Source organism: Trichomonas vaginalis, chromosome II, assembly GCF_026262505.1.
Source record: "Trichomonas vaginalis G3 chromosome II, whole genome shotgun sequence".
Taxonomy (NCBI): Eukaryota; Parabasalia; order Trichomonadida; family Trichomonadidae; genus Trichomonas; species Trichomonas vaginalis.
In genome coordinates, this window is record NC_067204.1 from 13,893,842 (window position 1) to 13,915,927 (window position 22,086).

The window sequence follows — 22,086 nt, forward strand, 5'->3', positions numbered from 1 at the left end:
GTTTATAAATTATATTTTAATGCATCGTCTATATATAGATGTAACAAAAAAAGTCACTAAACCCTTTCACATATACTACTAACTTGATCAATACCAAATGATTTTTTAACTAGTAAATAAAGTATTTTCTTTACACACACATTGTATATCATAGTTTTTTTTTTTGGTTTCGCAAAACATCCAAAAACAAATATGCTATAAAAGTGACAATTTTAGCAAAACGAAACCCTTACTTAATTTATTATTTACTATGTTTATTGTATTAAATACAATTTTAAAATTTTTAATTTATAAAACAATAACGTGAAATTGAGAATTGAAACACATATGTTCTAAATAATAGTAATAAACTAAAAATTATTTTTAATATGTAAAGAATTCTGAATCTCACGATAAAAAAGATCTCAACTTTCTCAAATTTTGTTCATTCAAAAAATTATAATTAGTTATTTTGGATAGCTCGAAGTTATCCTATCATAAATATCCCGGCCGATTAAAACTATTTTATTTCTGACAAGTTATTTAAAATGAAAAATATAGGTCCCTATGAGCCACATAAATTCCTTGGGTCTGGATCGTTCAGTGGCGTTTGGGAATGTCAGCATATGACAACCGGTGAATCTGTTGCTTGCAAAGTTATAGACATCAACACTGCAATCTCAGATCAAGTTTATTACCACTTCCGTAATGAATTACTCATCCATAGCAAAATTCACCATTCAAGTATTACGCAACTTAAAGACATTATCATCGATAAAGACAATATTTACATTTTTATCGAACTTTGCGACGGTGGCGATCTAAACGATATCGTCCAGGATGTTGGCGGCCTTACAGAACAAGAAGCCAAACACTATTTCCACCAAATTATCGACGCGCTTTCATATATTCACAAATTAGGTGTTGCCCACAGAGACGTTAAATTAGAAAATATCCTCATCACAGCTGATGATGATGCTAAATTAACAGACTTTGGACTCTGCAAACAACAACGCGGTAATGATCCGATGTTGACAACTTGTGGCACACTTGTTTACGCAGCACCTGAAATTATCAGGGAAGAACCATACAATGGCATGAAAGCAGATATTTGGTCCGCTGGTATTGTTCTTTACGCTATGATTGCAGCTCATTTTCCATGGGTTGTTCCTGATGATCTCCCACCAGATATTTTAATGAAAGAGACTGCTAAACAGATCGCTAGTGGAGATATTATTCTTCCAGATGGAATTAGCTATGAACTTCAGAATTTACTCGGAAATATGCTTAATGTAGATCCCGAGGAAAGACCAACAGCAGATGAGATTCTCCAGCATCCATGGTTTGCAGATCTTAACGATTCCGATGAATATGATGAAAAACCAAATAACGATATTATTAACCTTGTTGAGAACCTTCTCAACGATCTTGACGCTAAAAGAGAGGCCCGCAAACAAAAGAAATGAACATTATCGATTTGTTATCATCTATATTTTGTACTTCAAATAAACATCGATCAAATATTACCTATTGTTTTTCATCGGATAGAACATAAGGACATAATTTATAAATGCCACGAAAGAGTTTTGAGTTTGTACCCCTTTTTTTGGTGAAATTTTGAGGGTTTGATGGTGGCAGTAACGTGACTTTTGAATGGAAAATCCATAATCCGGCTGATAATAGAGATATATAATTAACTTCACAAAATTTTAAAAATTTTCATCAAAATTTTTTTAAAAAAGTTATTTTTTTTTTCTGAAGATGGTCTATCGTCTTTAGGGCACACTTAAATTTTAATAATTTTTCTTATCAGGAACTATGACTGATTGCGAAATCATAGATGATGAAGTTATGAGAAAAATGTTGTTGGAAGAATTCAGTGATATTAATGTAGATACTTGTGATGGTGGTACTATTTCTTCTGAACTTATCAATCATTTTCAAGACTTATTCAATAAAACTATTCCTTATGACCAAATAACCAAGGATAGTCCCCTTTACTCTATTTATGCCGCAAATGCATGTTACTGTTTCGGTACAGCTAATTCGTATCATATTAAAAAATTTGCAAATTTAGGAAACCCTATTGCTCAATATTACTATGCTGAACACCTTCAATCTAAATTAAGTTATTATGATACTTTAAAAGAACGCCAAATTGCCAGGTTTAAGACTTTTATGTACATTTTAATTTCTGCATACAAAGGGAAACTTCCAGAAACAATCAGAACTGTTAACAGTCACGTATGGTTTGATCTTGAAGGTTTAGATATAAATGATGAAAATTTCTTCAAATCTATGGTTAGAGATGTTAAAAGAAAGGTTTTCTAAAAGGTCCTTCTGATTTTTTTAAAGTTATTTCGTGAGCATTTTTTTCTTTCTTTTTTTTTCCTTAACGAACTTGTTACAGAGAAATTCTTTAAATAGCTAAAATATATGGATAAGAATAGTCATATAATAAAGCAAACATCAGATAAATATTTAATAACGCGCTTTACCGTTAATTTGGCTAAAAAAGCTTAATTCCTGAGGGGCATTCTTATCTTTTTTTTCTTACCGATTTGTCTGCATAAAATTTTGATCATTTTTATAGACATGATGTATCTTTTTCTGCTTTTCCTGATTTAGCTAAGTTTTCTGGTATCAGAATTTTGGAGTTATGATCCATTCTTTGTGTTGTTTTTGGATATTAATTGTGCTTTTACGAACTAATGACAGGGTATTCAATTCAGAGGCTTTACCACAGTTGTCAAAAATTTGGGGGCGGCGACAAATTTGACCAGCCAGTAAAGTATTCAATTTTTTTTGCTTTTTTTTAAAGCTTCTTAACTTAAATCATGGAATGTCTCAAAGACAAAAGTAGCATACAGCATGTAAAGCTAAAGAAAGATAATCATAATTAATACCTTAATTTTTAATATTACGCATTTTTAGGTGCAAAATTTAAAAACATTCTAATACAATAGAGCAGTTTCCAAAAGTAGCATACAGCATGTAAAGCTAAAGAAAGATAATCATAATTAATACCTTAATTTTTAATATTACGCATTTTTAGGTGCAAAATTTAAAAACATTCTAATACAATAGAGCAGTTTCCAAAAGTAGCATACAGCATGTAAAGCTAAAGAAAGATAATCATAATTAATACCTTTAAAGTTTAAAATCTTGATTTTTTTTAAAATCAAATATTTATAACTTTAATACATACAACTTAAACCTTATACTTGTTTTCTCTTGTGAGAAAGCAATCTTACAAAGCTAACAATCCTAAAAAATAAAGAATTAAAATTTAATAATTTAATCTAACAAAATTTCTCTCTTTATCCTTTTGCACTCTTTATATGCAACTCAAATCCATCATATAATATTCCTATAATACTCTTGCCTCAAACAATGACGAACAAACTGCTATTCTCATTTAATTACAGACCAAATCTATTCAAATTTCTGAATTTTTAATTTTCATTTCAATTTCAAATGGAATTAGAAGAAGAAACTATCTTTACTGTTATGGATTTTTGTAAATTTGGAGTTAAACAAGAAATACAAGCACAGTATGGATATGGTGAACGTGTCAGGAAAGAAAGATCTCAGATTTCATTCCACTGCAAATATCCAAAATGTCCTGCACATTTTAATGTTGCAATCTTGGATCAAAATAAATACAAACTAATCAAAATAGTTGAAGAACATGATCATTCCGCCCCAAATGACAAAAGTCAATATTCGTCTGTCTTTTATCGCAAATATTTAGAACATTACTTCCAAACAGATGACAATCAAAGAGCGATAGCACAGCTAAATGCATTCAAAGATCTTGAAATTCCTCTTACAGGTCCGTCCATTCCAGAGATGTACGCTCAAAAACCACGTGCAATCAAACGATTTGCAGAGAGAATACATGCTCTTCAAACTAGATATTCTCCTGACGATGTTGTGTCATTGCAAATCTTTGTTCAGACAGTACAAGAAGAATCTCCAGATGATCTCATTGCATTTGAAGTCTCAGACAATAATATGTGTTTCTATTACGCGCCTTTTGAAGGCAAAGCTTATGCGCATAGTATCAAGACATTTCATATAGACAGCACCTATAAATTGTTGCGATCAAACATTCCATTGTATGCATTTACTGGCAAAATCAAAGATTTTCACATTTTCCCTTTTTTATATTTCTTTTGTCAACCAGACACTTATCAAAACATTCAAGTTTGCGTGTGCGCCTATCTCAGATGGGTAACAATTGAGCCAGAATACATTAGCATGGACTGTGCTCCACAGATAGCTCAAGCAATAGAAGAAAGCATTCCACAAGCTCAAATACTTTGGTGCGGAGTACATGTTCTTCGTGCAATTCTTCGCAAATCAAATAAGTTTTCTTCTCAAGAAAAATTTGAACAATTCTATAATTTGATGAAGGATTTAGTCTTCAAATTAGATGCAGAACATGAGGAAGAAGCAAATGCTGCCTATGATCAAGTTCTGGAGTTGCTCGACACAGATCCAACAGCATCTCAATACTTTAACAGACAATGGCGTTACAACATATCAAGATGGATTGCTCGTGACAGGCGTGAAGGCGACGCAACTAACAATATTGCCGAAGCTCATTTTAGAACACTCAAACATGACTATTTTCCTGATCGAAAAAATCTCAGAATTGATGATGTTATTATAGAAATTTATACAAAAGTGATACCATCTTTCGTTATCAAACTCAAAATTGATCAAAATCCAGCAGATGACCGTGTCATTAGGATCATGGAAAAAGCAACTAACGCAGAAATTGATGTAAAAAGACAAAGAAAAATCGAGAGTATTTCAATGCTCAATAGATTGCTCAATGCTGTTAGTGATGACTCAATAGATCCCACTAAAATATATCCTACCTTGAAAGTATTATTACAAAGAACTCATTTTATTTAATTTTGATTTTAATTTTAGATTAAATTATTAAATTTTAATTCTTTATTTTTTAGGATTGTTAGCTTTGTAAGATTGCTTTCTCACAAGAGAAAACAAGTATAAGGTTTAAGCTGTATGTATTAAAGTTATAAATATTTGATTTTAAAAAAAATCAAGATTTTAAACTTTAAAGGCATTAATTATGATTATCTTTCTTTAGCTTTGCATGCTGTATGCTACTTTTGGAAACTGCTCTATTGTATTAGAATGTTTTTAAATTTTGCACCTAAAAATGCGTAATATTAAAAATTAAGGTATTAATTATGATTATCTTTCTTTAGCTTTACATGCTGTATGCTACTTTTGGAAACTGCTCTATTGTATTAGAATGTTTTTAAATTTTGCACCTAAAAATGCGTAATATTAAAAATTAAGGTATTAATTATGATTATCTTTCTTTAGCTTTACATGCTGTATGCTACTTTTGGAAACTGCTCTATTGTATTAGAATGTTTTTAAATTTTGCACCTAAAAATGCGTAATATTAAAAATTAAGGTATTAATTATGATTATCTTTCTTTAGCTTTACATGCTGTATGCTACTTTTGTCTTTGAGACATTCCATGATTTAAGTTAAGAAGCTTTAAGGGTGCACACGAGAGGATCATGTAAACTTCAGAATTTAGAACCTTATTTTTAGGCATTATCTTGGCTACCTATTTAGGCTCGAAAAGCAAAAAATATCAAAAAATACAACTTGAGTCCATTATGACCCTTTCATGGAGGTAGTTTTTATCCGCTAGTATTTTCCCTTTGAATCTCTTTACAATTCGAAATCAAATTCAAAACTCAGTAGAAGAAAGGAAGAATCGACTTACTACGGCTGTAATACGAATAAATACATATATTTAATTATTTTTATTTACATAATAATTGTTTGAAGCTCATATTCCATCAAATTTTTAAATAAAAACATTAAAATGTTGAAAATGTTCATATATTTTAATAGGGTTTTGGCACTTTATTGAGGAATTACTACATACATAGTCGAACTGAACTTGATATTTTGAAATTTAAATTATTTATCAAAATTAAAATTTAACTTGAAATTTATAATTATTTAGTCATATTTTGCATAATTCTAAGTAGATTTTGTAAAAAATCAAGAAAGAAAAATTTTAACGTGCTTTATTTTTTCTTTTTTATAATAATACATATTATTATATAATTAACATATTCATAATGTTTCACACTTTCAAAAATATAATCCTCCTCCTCGCAAATAAACGTACATACGGGTGGCCTCTTTTTTCAAAAAATTAAAATTTGAAATTTTTGGCTCAAATATTAGAGATTTTTTCAACCTTCAACGATATATGTTGTCTATATCAGACCTCCTTTCTTTTTGATACTTAACATTGTTCCTAAATCTTAGCCGTTAAGGCTGTTCTGAAAATATTTTTTTTTTCGAAAAAATTCGAAAAAAATTCTTAAAATTCAAAAATCCCTTAATTCCTGAGGATTTTGGAAAAAAGTTTTTACATGAACATGTGTATATTATATGAAGTATATTGATAAGGTAAAAATCAAATTTTATTGCATATTCATCGAGAAAATAAACTAACGAATCCCTCAAAATTGAGAGGGTAATCCTCCTCCTCTCAAATAAACGTACATACGGGTGCACCCTTAAAAAAAATGCAAAAAAAATGTAATAAAATAAAAAAATTTTTAGTATCGATAATCTGAAATATGTTGTTTACTTAAGCCGCTCGCTTCGCTCGCGGCTTAGTTTCGTAATTTCGTACAATCTTTTTTCGAATCTATTCTTTTTGTCAGCCGCGAGCGAAGCGAGTGGCTTAGTTTGGTAATTTCATACAATATTTTTCGAATTTGTTCTTTTTGTCAACCGCGAGCGAAGCGAGTGGCTTTTATTTTTTAAAATTTTTTTCTTTCTTACTTTTTTTCCCCCTTACTTACAATTTTGATAGTAACTTACCAAATCTCTCTATCATATAATAATAAATTAATCCATTTTTTGTTTCAAATCTGACACTTTACATTTCTGACATGTAAATATGTCACTTTTCACTTCACCTCACTGGGCAAGTTTGTGCCCCCCTCAAAAATTTGAATTAATGCTCTCCTGCTATTTTTTTTCTCTCTGTTACCATTTAGGCGCACATATATAGTTACTATATTTCAAACTTTGAAGTCTCTATGAAAGCTAATTGTAGAGTTATACAAGCATCTAGATTTTTTTAAAATGTATTATTAGATTATCTAAAAAAGTTTTCTAAACTAAGGTGGTGATCCCTTAAAATTATTTTAAATATAAATAATACATTTTATTATGATGTGAGGAGTTCCTCTAGTGTTACATTTGACTTTTATCGATCAAAGAATCTGGAATAGGCGGATCTACAATTACAAATCGACCTCCGACATCGCTTTCTTCTTTAATGAACTCAAACTGTGTTTCAACGTTTATTTTGATTGACATAGAGAGGGAATAAATTTCTTTGAGTTGACAATCTTCAAGAATCTCCTTCTGACATTGAAGAACTCAATGAAAGACATGAATGGAGAGTACAATCCGAGAATTGCAAAAATTATTATTAACATTTTCCTCAAAAAGTTTAATAAAGCAGCAGTAGACTCCGAAACAACAACTTTTATGGGTATTCTGTAATCGATGTTGTCATACAACTATTGTCAGAATCTGACGTTTGGCCTCTCCAATTGAGACAAATTTTGGTTTGTTACGTAAGACATTAAACCAAGCAGGGCATACTATATTTAGTAATATTTTGTATTCAAAATATTGCTTTGCATTATATAATCAGTCAAATGATTTGAAGGACTAATCAAGCTTGTATGTATTTGGCTAAAATAGTTAATCATTAGTGAAGTTAATTTAAAATTCTTGATCAAAATACAGCCTTGACAATGCTTTGGTAAAAAATGCAAATTCCGATATTCATTTCAGTTTCAAAATTGAGTAAATATATTTGATATACAAAACATTATTGATATTTCAGTTTTCAGATACTTTAAGCTTCAAATTTGAGTAAATTCTAAGATTTGAGCAAAATTTTAACAATAAAAATAAGGATGTCAATTCGGAAAATAGTTTTAACTTTAGGAAAATATAAATTTAGAGTAGGTGCCAAAAGTGCTTACTCTTAAACAACCGTCGGATTTCCGGGTGAAATCGTGACACACTTTCGTCTTTCGTAGGCAGTGGTGTTGTTACAAAAGGTAACTTCGAATGTAGCGTGAAATCTGCAAAAAAAATTCTGAAATTTGAATTGAGAACACAAAAAAATAGTTTACGTCAATAAAAAAGAGAAAAATGAAGCCAATGTATCTCGAACCTAGGACTTAGAAAAGCAATTCCACTCTTTATACCATTACACTACATGCATCTCTCACCTCAGTGAATGAGATCAACTATATGATAACTTTTTCCCCATTATATTCTTGTGGAAAAGTGACAAATAGCAACTTTGACCCTCTCTCTATAAATTTATATTTGGAAAATATAAAAATAAGATGCGCGAGGTTCGAACTTTTGATAAAAATGTTTCTACAAATAATTTTATAGATATAATGTTGTAAACAGAAATTCATCAAAAGTAACACCTCAGAAAAGCTAAAATATTGAATTTTTGGAACTTTTGATAGAGCACGTTTTTAAATATTAATTAAAGTAAATGTATATTTTGTAAAGATTCTTTTTAATAAAAAAATAAAATTTTGAAGAAGACCACAAAATCTTCTGAAAAATAATATCACATAAACTCATATTATTTTCTAATATATAACTATTTTATATAAAAATCAAATTCAATGATCTTAAAAGCGAAGGATAAACCTCAAAATTTACGAATATAATGAGTGGGAATATAATGCTTATCTATCATAAAACCATATGAAATATCAATTTTTGCTTTACGCCTAATTTTTAACGACAATTAGCAAAAATGTTAAATGTTAACACTCAGTCCATTTGAATATGAAAAATAAAATTGACTTTGATTAAATGTTTTTATTTATCATGCAATTCTTCTTGCGACCAAAGATTTGAATAAAAGTTCAAAAAAATAAGATAGCTTAAAAAATAATATACGGTAGTGTTTACTAATAGATGAATAGTATATAAATTCTATTAAAATGGATTTGATCCAAAAAAATATAAAACCAAAAATAATTGTTATAATTTAAATGAAGAAGTAATTTAAAACGATTTTATTTATGATCAAATTTTATATATTTTTTTGGATCAAATCCATTTTAATAGAATTTATATACTATTCATCTATTAGTAAACACTACCGTATATTATTTTTTAAGCTATCTTATTTTTTGAACTTTTATTCAAATCTTTGGTCGCAAGAAGAATTGCATGATAAATAAAAACATTTAATCAAAGTCAATTTTATTTTTCATATTCAAATGGACTGAGTGTTAACATTTAACATTTTTTGCTAATTGTCGTTAAAAATTAGGCGTAAAGCAAAAATTGATATTTCATATGGTTTTATGATAGATAAGCATTATATTCCCACTCATTATATTCGTAAATTTTGAGGTTTATCCTTCGCTTTTAAGATCATTGAATTTGATTTTTATATAAAATAGTTATATATTAGAAAATAATATGAGTTTATGTGATATTATTTTTCAGAAGATTTTGTGGTCTTCTTCAAAATTTTATTTTTTTATTAAAAAGAATCTTTACAAAATATACATTTACTTTAATTAATATTTAAAAACGTGCTCTATCAAAAGTTCCAAAAATTCAATATTTTAGCTTTTCTGAGGTGTTACTTTTGATGAATTTCTGTTTACAACATTATAACAATACACTGATACCAAGTCTTCTGCCTAATCATATAACCAGAGAATCCGGCAGGAACATTTTTTAACGTTCTCTTTGCTAAACTATAGTCACCATCGTTAGGATCTACAAAGTCAGTCTTGATGTAGTTCATAAAAATGAAGAATTCCTTTGAATCAATGAAAATATTCAAAAAGCACATTCTATATTTACGTTTATTTTATATTTTATTTTTCAATATTGTTTGTGATCGACTAAATATTAAAAATGATATTTTTCTCACTCAGAAATAATTTCCAATAGAATTTTCTTTCTCACAAAAATTTTTATACAACTATATCAGAAACAGTGAATGTAATAAAAATTTAAAGTTTTCTTTTCTCATGAAAATTTTTTTTCCTCATATAGAATATCATTTTACTCGGCATGATGTACCGAGTCTGTTTTTGCAATTTTGTATTTTCTTCTTTCCAAATTTATTTTTTCCAAAACCGTGTTTTTATTCAAATTTTCAATAGTTTATATATTTTCTCAAACCGTCTTAGATTTTCTCACTTTTTGGGGATTTTCTCTCAAAATATACAAAAATAGTAATATCAATACATGTGTCTAATATACTTTAAAACCCTCGTGACAAAATTCAAAAACGAAGAGATCTTCTTTCCGAATTTTTTTCAAAATCAAATAAATGAGATAAAAAAGTACGTTTGGAAAATTCATTTTTACCATTTTAGGAATTTTCTCACTTTTCTTCCAAATTGACATCCTTAATAAAAAGCAAAAGCATATATAAAATAGTAATAATATCTAACGAAAAAGCCTTGACCATATGATAATAGAAATTTGGCAGAAAAATTTGAATTCAATTTAAGTTTCAGAACCAATCACGAACAATCGATTAAAATATTTCAAAGAGTATTATTCTGTAATTCCGGTTTTATATTGTGAACGGATATTTTTGAAAGCATTGAAAAAGTTTTTCGTGATTTTTTTCGTTTTCTCAATATTAAATTTTTATTATTCTCCCATAGTAGAATTAAAATTTTTCTAAAATTTAAGATATTCAATTTTTGAAATCAATTGTGTTCGTTAACAAAATTCTCAAAAAAAATGAACGAAGAGATTATGAAGCTACAAGACGAATTAGAAGAAATAAGTCACAGCTTATCGCAACAAGATATATCCGAAGTTATTGATAATGAAAGACGAATATGTTTTATTTGCTGCAATTCTTATACAAAGCCAGAATTTCATTTAGGATCTGCTCCAATTAACGATTCAATCACGGTCGCATTACTACATCATGCCAAAGGTTATAAAAATATTCATCTACTCAATCCAAGCCCACAAAAATTCATGTCAATTTTTGATAAACTCTTACAAATGAAATTAGAAAAGCTTACGATATTTATTGCGGTCATGGAAGTAAAATTGGCAATGAAAGTGTCCTCATTTTCGATAATGGCTGCATAAAAGGTTCCCAAATTCTGGATCATTTCCGTGCTTACAGCCTTGATTCATGCCAAAAAAACAATTATTGCTGATTGCTGCAACGCTGAGTCAATTTGGGCCGGCGAAAATCTTCCAAAAAATACAATAATTTTGTGTTCTTCTATTGGTGATACACCTTCCAAACAAGCTAAAGTTTTGGAAGAGATCATGGACTATTTACACTATTCTTTTGGAGAGCTTTCCGCAAGAATCCAAATTTCTCCATCAAAGAAATTGTTCAAAATGTAAATACTTATTTGGCAAAGTTTGACCAGAAGATCATGTGCACATCTACACCGTCAAACCTTGTCGACTTTTCCATGTTCGATGGAAAGAAGCGAATTATTAACAATGCATAAGAATTATTATTTATTGTTTTGTTTTATTATAAATTATATTATTCTATCCGGTAATTTAGGCTCTAATTTTTTTCTGATCCAATTCATCATCTTCTTATTAACATTATTAACATTCATATATGCATTAAATTAATGGAAATAAGTTAGACTTTATATTTATGTTAGAAAAGCAGCTTGTTGGACGTTGCTCGTTAAATTCTTTTCTCCATCATTCTATTCTATGGATAAGCAAGCGCAAATCTATCTGTATATGGAAAATAACAACGAATGGTTTAACTGTAGCTTCCGTTTCGGAATCTTTTAAAAATCTTTGCTATTTAGAGCATCATAACTTTTATATTGGATGATAAAATTCGAAATATTTTCCATAGACTTATATGAAAATAATATATAGTTAATGTTTTAATTAAATAATAATAAATTAACAATTATTTAACCTCAAAGAAAGGTTTTTGATCTGGTAAGCATCAGCCAATCTTTGCCTGATCATATTAGGATCAGGTGCTGGTACCGGCGGAATCCTTATCTTCGATCTTGGATCAATATAAATCTGAGGAGAGCTTGGTAACGATCCAGACTGTTGAGGAACACCAGGAAGAGGCATCTGAGGCTCGGGGTTGTTGAGCTTGGTTTTCATTTCCTTCCTCTTCTCCTTCGTCTTCCTCTTCTTCTCGTAATATTCTTCCTCTTCCTCGTCTTCTTCCTCCTCTTCCTCTTCATCCTGATCGACTGTTAAGAACTTTGGCCTGCATTCCGATGGAATTGCGATCTTTGGGTTTCCTTGTCGAACAATTTCCATCAAATCGAGAAGTAGCGGGTCCTTGATCTTATATTTATCATCGAAGAACGTAATGGAAAGGTTAACACCTCTTCTTGCGAAAGATTTGTAAAATTTATTCAAAGCATCGCCTTCTGTAATGCCATTGCCTACAGCTTTGACGGTAACGACTGCTCTGTTGTGCATTAATGCGTCCGATAAGCTGTCAAGGATCGCAGGAGGGAATCCTTGGTTTGATAAATCAATATGAGACAAAGAACGATTGGTTTTGAGGGCAACAATGATATATTTGACATGATCAAGTAATATCTTGCTCTCCGAGCCAGCGCAAAATAGATATCTTAAACGTTTTGTGAAGGCAATATATCTATAAACGTTTTCAAGCACTTTTTCACCTTGGTTTATGCATCCATTGATAGATAACCATGCAATACGGCATTCCGATAAGTAATCAACGAGATCTGGGAAGAGTGGGTTGTTATCCCAATTAAATTCTGTCAATTTTTCGGTTGAGAAGTTATCGAGGTTTTGTTTGAACTCATCCCATTTATTATCTTCGACTTTCGTGTTCGCTAGTTCCAAACGAAGCTTCTGCGATGCGGTTTGATGATCTGTTATGACAAGGAATTGCTACGAGGGCGGAAGCGTTCCATGTGTTATTGGAAAGGTCTATTGACTCAAGATTAGGTGGAAGAAGTAAGTCTTCAGGTACAGATTTCTTAGTTATATTATTTTGAAGCTCTAATCTTCTCAGTTTGATATTTCTCTTAGTTGACAGTAATTGGAATACATCGGCAACTTCAACTTCGCATGAATTCAACGCTAACTCTGTTAAATTAGGGAAATTGAAAATCGGAGCGTAATTAATACTCATTTTGCTGAAATTCAAGATCTCTATGTCCTCAAATTTGTTTGCATTTGACTCAAACTGCTTGTTGAACTCATGGTTTGCGGATTGGTCGAGAAATGGATTTTCTAATTTGTAAGAAGTCAGGAAAGGAACGTGTGCGAGGTCCAAAAGATATTTAACATCTAATCTTTCTGTTTTAGAGTTAATTAATTGGATACTATTGATGCGCGCTTACCATCCATTTTTTCTTCTTTTAATGCAGATATAACTTTCCTTATATCTTCATTAACGGTATCTCTTGATACCAATGTTGTAATATTTGACGAATTCTTAAGGAATTTGGCAACATCTTTCCATTTTGGATTTTGAAACAGAGGAATTTCTATAGTATCGATATTTGTGACGTTAATTGACTCAAGAAGGATAATTAATCCTTTGTTTAATAATGCAACGAGAGAATCAAAGTTAAAAGAGTGGCCTAAAAGTTGTAGTTCTGAAGATAGCCAGAAATCTCATGATTAGGCTTTTCATCACGAAGATAAGTGAGGAATTTGTAACGCTTAATCGGAGCATTATCAGGCTTCTTCATTCTTAATAATGGAGTGATTTGAGGGAGTTCTTCAGTTGGAAGGATGGTAAATATAGCTTCGAACAATTTCTTAAAAGCATCATCCATCTCTGGACCACTAATGAGATGCTCTTCTGACTCATATTTTATTCGTAAGATTTTATCGTTTGTAAGTTCTATTTCTTTAACATCTTGGTGAGTAAAGTACTTATACTGTGCAACTTTACCAAAAGCTTTGGATTTAAATATCTGTATATCGAAATCTGTCATCAATAAAATGCATTTCGAGCCTTTTTTGATATTTCCTTCATCAGACATCGTGACATGATTGATATAGAACGGTTTGCATGCTTTTTCTCGATACATGCCACCTATCGATATCTTAGCTTTTTCATCAATCATTTTTTCAAGAGATCCAATGTAAAGCTTTTTTTTCTCGGAATTTTTCACCGTCCCTTTGAAAATGAATTGCAAATATATAATTTTGTTTGAAAATGTTGCCTATAATCATATGCAAATATTAAAAAAATTATTCCGAATCTGAGAAATGAATCAGAATTACAAATGAAATCCGTTAAGAAGCTGAATTCGAATTTAATAGGACAAAGTGGTAAGAATATTTGGCAGCGGTAATAGTGTGCACACTATTTTCCAATATTTCGTATTCAACATTTTAATTTGACATTGGAATTCATCACGCTGCAACTAACAAACACAGTTGACTAATTCTAAAATGTTTTTGAACATCTAAATATCATAAATTTTTGATTGCTTATGATGATGAATTCTATATTCCATTAATCATGGATACATCATATACTGCGAAATCTCAATTGAAATCCATAGAGCACGATCAATTCAAAATAATGCCAAATAAATCAAAGTAATTTCAAACGAATCAGAACATATTCATCTTAATCCAGATTATAATATGCGTAATCGTTTACAAGAAGGAAATTTATAAAGATTTTAGAAGTGAAGTATTAAAAGTGAGCATTAATCATGAATTAATAGAAAATATCAAAGAACATAATTAGTGTAATGATAATTAACTAGTCATTGGTCAGTGATATGTCTCGATATTTTTTCATGAATCTGACTTTCGAAGGAATCAAGATCATCTCTAAACTAACCATTGCCAAAGTGGATTCATATCAACGCTATGATTTGAAAACTAATCATATTTTGATGAATACCGAGAAACACATCAGGAATAAATATCATGTTATCCTTGAAAGTAAAGTAATGCGTGTGTGCAATCACTAATACTCATAGAACACAAACTGAAATGCTTCACCCTTAACCTTTACATCCGAGAAATAAAAAAGTGTTACATCTCCCCTTTTTTTTCTGATATAAATTTTTTATGAAATTTTATCAAATTTTATGGATTCGAATAGCTCTGAGGCGAGAGTAATAATGCCAGCGATTATTAAAGGCTACGATCATTTAAACAACTCAGCCTTTGTCGAGTGGGTTATTAAAGCATGCAAAAATGATGATAAGCCACCAAAATCGAAGCATGTTCGCAGAATTATCAATGGTATGCTTAGAGACTCTAATGTATCTATGCAAATGATGGTTAATATCATTATTGATGATAACCACTGGCAGACAAATCCAATTTTGGGCGCCAAATTATTATATGTTGCCCTGTCTGTCTTCCAAATGATGAAGAAATTAGAGGCAGCAGATGATGCTCTCAAGAAGATTGATATGCTTTCCAGTTATTATGAAAAACAACGCTTCGATGAAAAACTTACACCATATTGGAACATTGCCTTGGGTCTTGCATCAATTTACCACTCTAAGGTTATTTTCCATCATCAGAATCCTAATGTTCAGCCTAATTTCCATTCAATAGATGGCAAATTCCCAAGTGAATTTTTCGAAATCCTTCGTGGTTATCTTACCAAAGTTATTTATGAATCAAACCGTGCGCTTGCAAATATTGCTGATAATTTCCCATGCACTGTCATGGTACAGCCATTTATTGAAGAGGCAATCAATTCATACAGACTTTTGAAGTTTGTTGACAAAGATAATGCTGCAAAAACAACATTGAGGGATGCTGAAGCACTATTTGAGAAAGCACAGTCAATCCAATTCTTAAGGAGTGCTGTTATTTATCCTCCAAAGTACAACTCAATCCCAGAGCCTCGTTTTTCAAGCTATGGCGCACAGTGATCAAAACAAAACTACGAGATATGCTTAAACTTTATACTTATTTATTGGAATTTTTATCTTTTATTTACTCTCATTTTTCAAACCGGATGTATGATACTTCACTTACCCTTGAGTAGTTTTATTAGATTGACTACCTAGGCAGAATATTATGAAAAATTATTTTGATAATCGATTTTGAATTACGATTTTTCATTCCAATTTATAATGAAATAGCATCTTGCTTTGTAAAGATAGAGAATTTTAAAACATTTTTAGTTTTAAATTTTTCAAGATGATTTTTTTTTCGTACGTTTGTGAAACTTCGATTTTTCAAGAACAAAATGACTTACAATCTTCAGCTCGAACTAGATAATAACATGATAGATATCACAATTAAGATTGTAAGCGAGAACGAAATGAGAGTAGAAGCAAATGATCCAATTAACTATCACAGATGGCAATCAACTTTCGATTATAATTATTTTAGTTTGTTAGCGCAGCAGACAATCCTCAAAGACCCAAGAGCTTGCTCAAAAATTGTTTATGATTCCCTTAAATTGAAAAAGGGTTGCGAAATCAAACTAACATATGTAAAAGATGTTACACAAAAAAACGATGTTGGAAGTGAATTGCTTCTTATATTTAGTATCAACATAATGGTTAAAATAGCTTTACCCTTCAAGCTTGAACCAAAGCCCTACTCTACACAAGAATTAGTTGATATAATCAAAGATCTAAAGAAAACACAAGGTCCCAGACTTGACATAGAAAATCAATTGATACAAAAACAACTTTATGAACAATCTCAAGCATTTTTTGCTGAAAAACAAGATTTGATTCAACAAATTCAAATGTTACAGGATGAAAACGAAAAGTTGAAGGAAGATCTATCTAAGAAGGAAAGGATTATTAAATCTCTTCAAGAAACTTCTCATTCTAAAATTCAACAATCTTCATATGATCGCCGAGCACCTAGCCCTCACTCTAGTAGTATTGCTGAACGTCAAACTGTATCTCCACGTACCAGACAAACTTCTGGACCATATAAAACAGTTCGCTCTGGATCATCTAATTCAAGAAACGCATCTGCTAAAAATTCAAGAAATGCTTCTGCCAGAAGTTCATCTATTTCATCCAGGAATAATTCTGCTTTTAATTCTCGTAATTCCTCTAGAAACAGCTCTGTTCAAAGCTCTAGGAGAAATTCAGTAGCAAGTTCTTCGAATAATTCAAGAAGTTCATCAGTGAGGTCTTCTAGAAATTCATCCGCTAGATCATCAAGAGGTTCCACTCCAACACGTACTATAATACATCATATAGAAGTGAACATATTCCTCTGAAAAGGTTTGACCCTACTGCATGGAAGAAGCAAAGAGATGCACGCCGTTCGGCTTCTCCTGCTAGAAAAACTTTTTATTAATGGATATTTTGTTGCTTTTGTTAAATTATTTTTATTTATTATCATGATATTTTACTTTATATTTTATATTGAGTTTGTTTAATTTCGAATATAGAAATAGTTTTAGTAATTACATAAACAAATAAACATTTATTCTGAATACGATATCGGAATATTAAATAAAATCTTAGAGTTAAATGAAATGAATATCATAAAGCTCTAAGAAATTATATATCGTAATCATCATCTCTATCGTATTGTATGCCGCATGTGCAAACTCGAACTTATTGATAATTTTCCTGAATCAACAAAATTTGCAATTTTTTGTATTATATTCCTTCCACTAATGAGTCTCCAATTGGAACAGCGTTTTCTGGAACATCTGCGTTTCTTTCATTGTAATGATGATTCTGGTGAAGTTTGTTCATTTCGTGTACTGAACATATCATATAGGGATATTGCATGGAGATGTTGGATAATCTGCTGGCTTTGTTTCAACTTTATCAAGAAAAACTGAACCGAAGGAAACTGAATTTCCTGGATTGTAGTTCGATGCATTAACACCTCTGAAGCAGTACTGTCCGCTTAAGCATTTTAATCCGGGCTCTAAAGTTGCGAACCAATTTGGAGCTTCACGGTTGAAGAAACCGATATCAAGCCTTCCAGAGCGAACTTTATCTATAACATATCTAAATAGCCTCGCTCAAACACTTTGGGTGTTGAAAGTGTGCACTGAAGGAGAAAAGAAAACATAAAATCTGTCAGTTTTTCCGAAACATGTTCAGTGATGAAGTCAAGTGACTTTTAAGCATCTGAAACTATAAATATTTTAGTTGGGATTCAATTGGTTATAAAATCATGCAAATTAACAGCACACCCATAAAATATTCGAAATGATGACTTTTCAATCCTCATTAACTAAAAGAATTGAGAGAAAATCACTATCTAAAAGGATTCTTATGTATGATCTGATGATCTTTTAAAACTATATAAAGAAGGAAAATTGAGTTAAATTTTAGTATAGAAACAAACAAAATTATGATTGAACAAACATGAAAAGTGCAATAGAAAAGCATGCGAGGAAGGATATTGTTCCTTTAGCATCAATTTCAACATCATCTTTGCAACTTTTCTGACAGCAATGATTTCTTCACCATTGAAGCACATTTTACAGTTTTTAATACTTGGGATTGCTTTTCTATCTCCAAATGCCGATTTCAAATCTGAGCATATTCCTGGAGGACTTGTAAGCTTTTTGTAAGGCGGGATTACGCCATCTATCTCGAAAAACTCAGCATGTACAGCATGCCCTGCTTCAATTTTGAGAGACAACGATATATCATTTCCAAGTCTCATATTAAAAAGACCTTCATTATTAGTATCGATTTCACATATAAGTCCTCGAGGATTCGAAACTTTGATTTCCTGTGAAAAGTAGAAGCATATTTGGCTTGAGCAACAAATGAGCCAGAATTATCTCCAACTTGCTTCATTGTAAATAATTTATGAAATGTTCCTCCTTGCCAAACTTTTTCACGATGAACTGTGTAATGATTTACTCGTTCCCATATTGGTATAAGTTGAAGCCTTGAAGATGCGCGTGGTGTTGAAGATTTGTATCTGTCAAGTAATCGTAACTGTGGTTTTGATTCTTGAGGCATATTTTGTAATCTTGGAATCTCTAATGCTGAATTTGCATGTGGATTGACCATAGGTGTTTCGCTCTTTGATTGAGTCATTGTATGTACCTGTACTTTTGGTGTTTCTGAATCAACACCACTGTCATCGTCGTCATTTGATAAAATAAAAACAGAATTTTTACTTGGAGAATCAGTCTGAGCATCGTTATTATTGCTTGATGGTTCACGTTTTAATCTTTTGCGAACCCTTCTGTCATTGCTTGGCTTGGTATCACTCATTTATTTTTGTAAAATAATTGTTTTGAAAAAACAATGTAAAACGGAAGAAAAATTTAAAAAACGCTATCCTGGGGACTCGAACCCCAAACCCTTGGATTAAAAGTCCAAAGCTCTATCCTGTTGAGCTAGGAAAGCTTCACGATGTTTTCGATGAATAAGTCCTTATCATATTTATTTCACACTTTTCAGTCAATTCTATCGGCGCGAAAAGTAACTTTTGACATTTTGAATTTACAGTAAATTAGCATACTATATTTATAATTTTTATGGCTTAATTTAGATAGTATTCGTTCAGAAATTTTAATCATATTTTAACTAAACATATGTTAGTATTCTTCACTATTTGGTTGGTGCAAGCGCCAACCAAATAGTAAAAAATTCAATTTTTCAAAAAATTTATTATATTAATTATCATCAAAACTCACGGAAAACTTAATGCTTGGTTATTACAATACATTCAGAATCAGAATTCATCACATATCCTTTTCCGAACAAATGAGGATAATAATTTTCGAAAAACTTCTGAGAGTTTGAATTAGATCATATCATATAATTAATATATATATATATATATTTGGCCGAAGGTGCGTGCTTGCTAGAAGGGTAAGCGAAGCCACCTGAGCCCGAAATCATATTTGATCAAATATGATTTTTTTGGGCTAAAAATGTAGTAAATTATATATCTTCACACTACAGATCACCAAACTTTATTCAACTCAATCGGACAAAATCACATGATATGCTTGTTCATTCAATTCAAAATGTGTCTGTTCAAAGAAACATCAATAGGAAAAAGAGATACGCGTACAGTTTGTATTTAATTTGTGTTCAATATGTTTTTGAGTGATTATCCAATAAATGAGAACAAGTTAAACCCATATCAGTAATATGTACTAAATGCTATTATATATTTTCATAATTAAAGTCTCTGAATTTGAAAATAGTCGAGGTGGACTATTTCAAAAAAAAAGTGTATATAGAGAAAGGTAGTCTCACGAAAAATCTGGCGGTAAAAATGTGTATCGAGTTTGAGAATTTTATGAAAAATTACGACATCTAAAATTTTGGTTGATTGTCCAAGGGAAAAAACCAATCAAGCCCATTATGACAAATTGATGGAGGTTTTTACAGGATATAATGATGTCTACGATGCTTTGTACAGGCTGAAAACAAATGACGAAGAAAAATTAAACCGCAATTTACAAAAAAAATCAAAACAAACCTGATTGATCTTATCGATTCCGCCTGGTGAGACTATCAATAAAATATCCCAACTTTCAATTTATAACAACCGCTACATGAAGTCATATTAGCGATTGTCAAACAAATTGTTTACGAATGCCATCTAATCAGGTCAACAAAATCAGCAAGTTTTTAATTACCTTTTCTACAAAGAATACAATATAGTATTGAATGAAAATGAGAGAAAAAGTTTTAACGATTTTAAGATTCTCATTATTCATCTGATATTCACGAACAAAAGACAATTTACAGATCTATTATGGATGATGACAAAATATCATTTATAATTTTTACAGAAAGAGAAGGATTTGATAAAAAATCAAAAATTAAAAAGTGATTATATCCATATTCAAGAGGTATTTCGTTACTTGAACTATGTGTTATTATGGATCTGTTGATTGTTTTAAGTTTTTAATAACAAAATTTCAATCAGAAATAACTCCAAATTGTCTTAGATTATTCTTTTTTGGGTGGAAATCCAGACAATGAATGAATGCTTGAAAGTACAAAAAACCAGATGATAAATGCATGGAATATGCAATTATATCACACAATATTGATTTTGTTAACATTTGATGAATGAACACATATAAAAATTGATTTAGAATTGTGCTCTAAATACAATAATCTTCAATCATTTTTAGTTTGTTTGGATCAAACAAAATGATATCAACACATGTTTTGTTTGTTCTCCGAATTTCCATCTTTCATCACTTTTAGAATATTTATTTCCAATGTGCAGATATCAATGCTAAAAAACAAATATGAATTGACCCCTCTTCATTATGCAGCCAGAGATAATAGGAAAGAAACTGCAGAAATTCTTATTTCAAATGGCGCAGATATCAATGCTAAAGACAAAGATGGATGTACCCCTCTTCATTATGCACCAGAGATAATAGGAAAGAAACTGCAGAAATTCTTATTTCAAATGGTGCAGATATCAATGCTAAAGACAAATATGAATCTACCCTCTCATTATGCAGCCATGTATGATAGAAAGAAATTGCAGAATTCTTATTTCAAATGGTGCAGATATCAATGCTAAAGACAAATATGAATTGACCCCTCTTCATTATGCAGCCAGAAATAATAACAAGGAAACTGCAGAAATTCTTATTTCAAATAGTGCAGATATCAATGCTAAAGACGAAGATGGATGGACCCCTCTTCATTATGCAGCCAGAGATAATAGGAAAGAAATAGTGGAAATCCTTAATTCAAACAAGACAGACTGTCATGTTGAATTTCGTAAAGGCAAAGGTTCAAGAGCGAGTTGCCTTATTTTTTATTTATTTATTTATTTATAATAATAAAGACTCATATTTCCAGACTATAGTTGTAATCATTGAGAAATATATTTCACACACTTTGTCTGTATATTGAATTATAGGGATATTTGTATTCATTAGTTAGATCCAATTTAAGCTTAAGTAAATATAGAAAACTAGAGCTCGGATGATAATCTTTCAAAAGAAAAAAGAAATTAAATAAAATAACTTTTAAAAAAGGTTTTAAAGATCAATGAAGAAAATTGAAATTGTGTTCAAGTGTCGTGAGCTACTTTATCTTGTACCTTTTAGAGTT

General features: G+C 30.5%; 5 protein-coding genes, 1 non-coding gene and 1 pseudogene across 7 annotated transcripts, besides 5 other annotated features; 6 read left to right on the forward strand and 1 right to left on the reverse strand.

Annotated features, from left to right (window-relative positions):
• Window positions 1-527: 527 nt before the first annotated feature.
• TVAGG3_0541330 (protein serine/threonine kinase protein) lies at window positions 528-1,491 on the forward strand (the record flags this gene model as incomplete). Its single annotated transcript, XM_001326037.2, has 1 exon — window positions 528-1,445. One exon carries the CDS (start codon window positions 528-530, stop codon window positions 1,443-1,445), a length of 918 nt encoding a protein of 305 aa, XP_001326072.1.
• A 239-nt stretch (window positions 1,492-1,730) lies between these two features.
• Window positions 1,731-1,763: a mobile genetic element.
• Window positions 1,764-1,797: 34 nt separating this feature from the next.
• TVAGG3_0541350 (uncharacterized protein) lies at window positions 1,798-2,310 on the forward strand (the record flags this gene model as incomplete). The annotated part of the gene is made up of 1 exon (XM_001326038.1): window positions 1,798-2,310. One exon carries the CDS (start codon window positions 1,798-1,800, stop codon window positions 2,308-2,310), a length of 513 nt encoding a protein of 170 aa, XP_001326073.1.
• Window positions 2,311-2,739: 429 nt separating this feature from the next.
• Window positions 2,740-6,573: a mobile genetic element.
• On the forward strand, window positions 3,457-4,827 carry TVAGG3_0541370 (MULE transposase domain-containing protein; the record flags this gene model as incomplete). The annotated part of the gene is made up of 1 exon (XM_001326039.2): window positions 3,457-4,827. A coding segment is annotated over one exon (1,371 nt), but the record flags the coding sequence as incomplete, so codon positions are not given.
• A 2-nt stretch (window positions 6,574-6,575) lies between the features above and the next one.
• Window positions 6,576-7,008: a mobile genetic element.
• A 1,489-nt stretch (window positions 7,009-8,497) lies between these two features.
• Window positions 8,498-8,535: a mobile genetic element.
• Window positions 8,536-9,704: 1,169 nt separating this feature from the next.
• Window positions 9,705-9,742: a mobile genetic element.
• Window positions 9,743-15,159: 5,417 nt separating this feature from the next.
• TVAGG3_0541410 (clathrin-coated pit assembly) lies at window positions 15,160-16,157 on the forward strand (the record flags this gene model as incomplete). The annotated part of the gene is made up of 1 exon (XM_001326042.1): window positions 15,160-15,960. One exon carries the CDS (start codon window positions 15,160-15,162, stop codon window positions 15,958-15,960), a length of 801 nt encoding a protein of 266 aa, XP_001326077.1.
• Window positions 16,158-16,267: 110 nt separating this feature from the next.
• On the forward strand, window positions 16,268-17,541 carry TVAGG3_0541420 (uncharacterized protein; the record flags this gene model as incomplete). The annotated part of the gene is made up of 1 exon (XM_051237913.1): window positions 16,281-17,279. One exon carries the CDS (start codon window positions 16,281-16,283, stop codon window positions 17,277-17,279), a length of 999 nt encoding a protein of 332 aa, XP_051095737.1.
• Window positions 17,542-19,318: 1,777 nt separating this feature from the next.
• Window positions 19,319-19,392, reverse strand: TVAGG3_0541430. Its single transcript has one exon. It is a non-coding gene; the product is annotated as a tRNA-Lys (tRNA).
• A 1,904-nt stretch (window positions 19,393-21,296) lies between these two features.
• On the forward strand, window positions 21,297-21,880 carry TVAGG3_0541440 (annotated as a pseudogene). The gene has a single exon: window positions 21,297-21,592. A coding segment is annotated over exon 1 (296 nt).
• The last annotated feature ends 206 nt before the right edge of the window (window positions 21,881-22,086 follow it).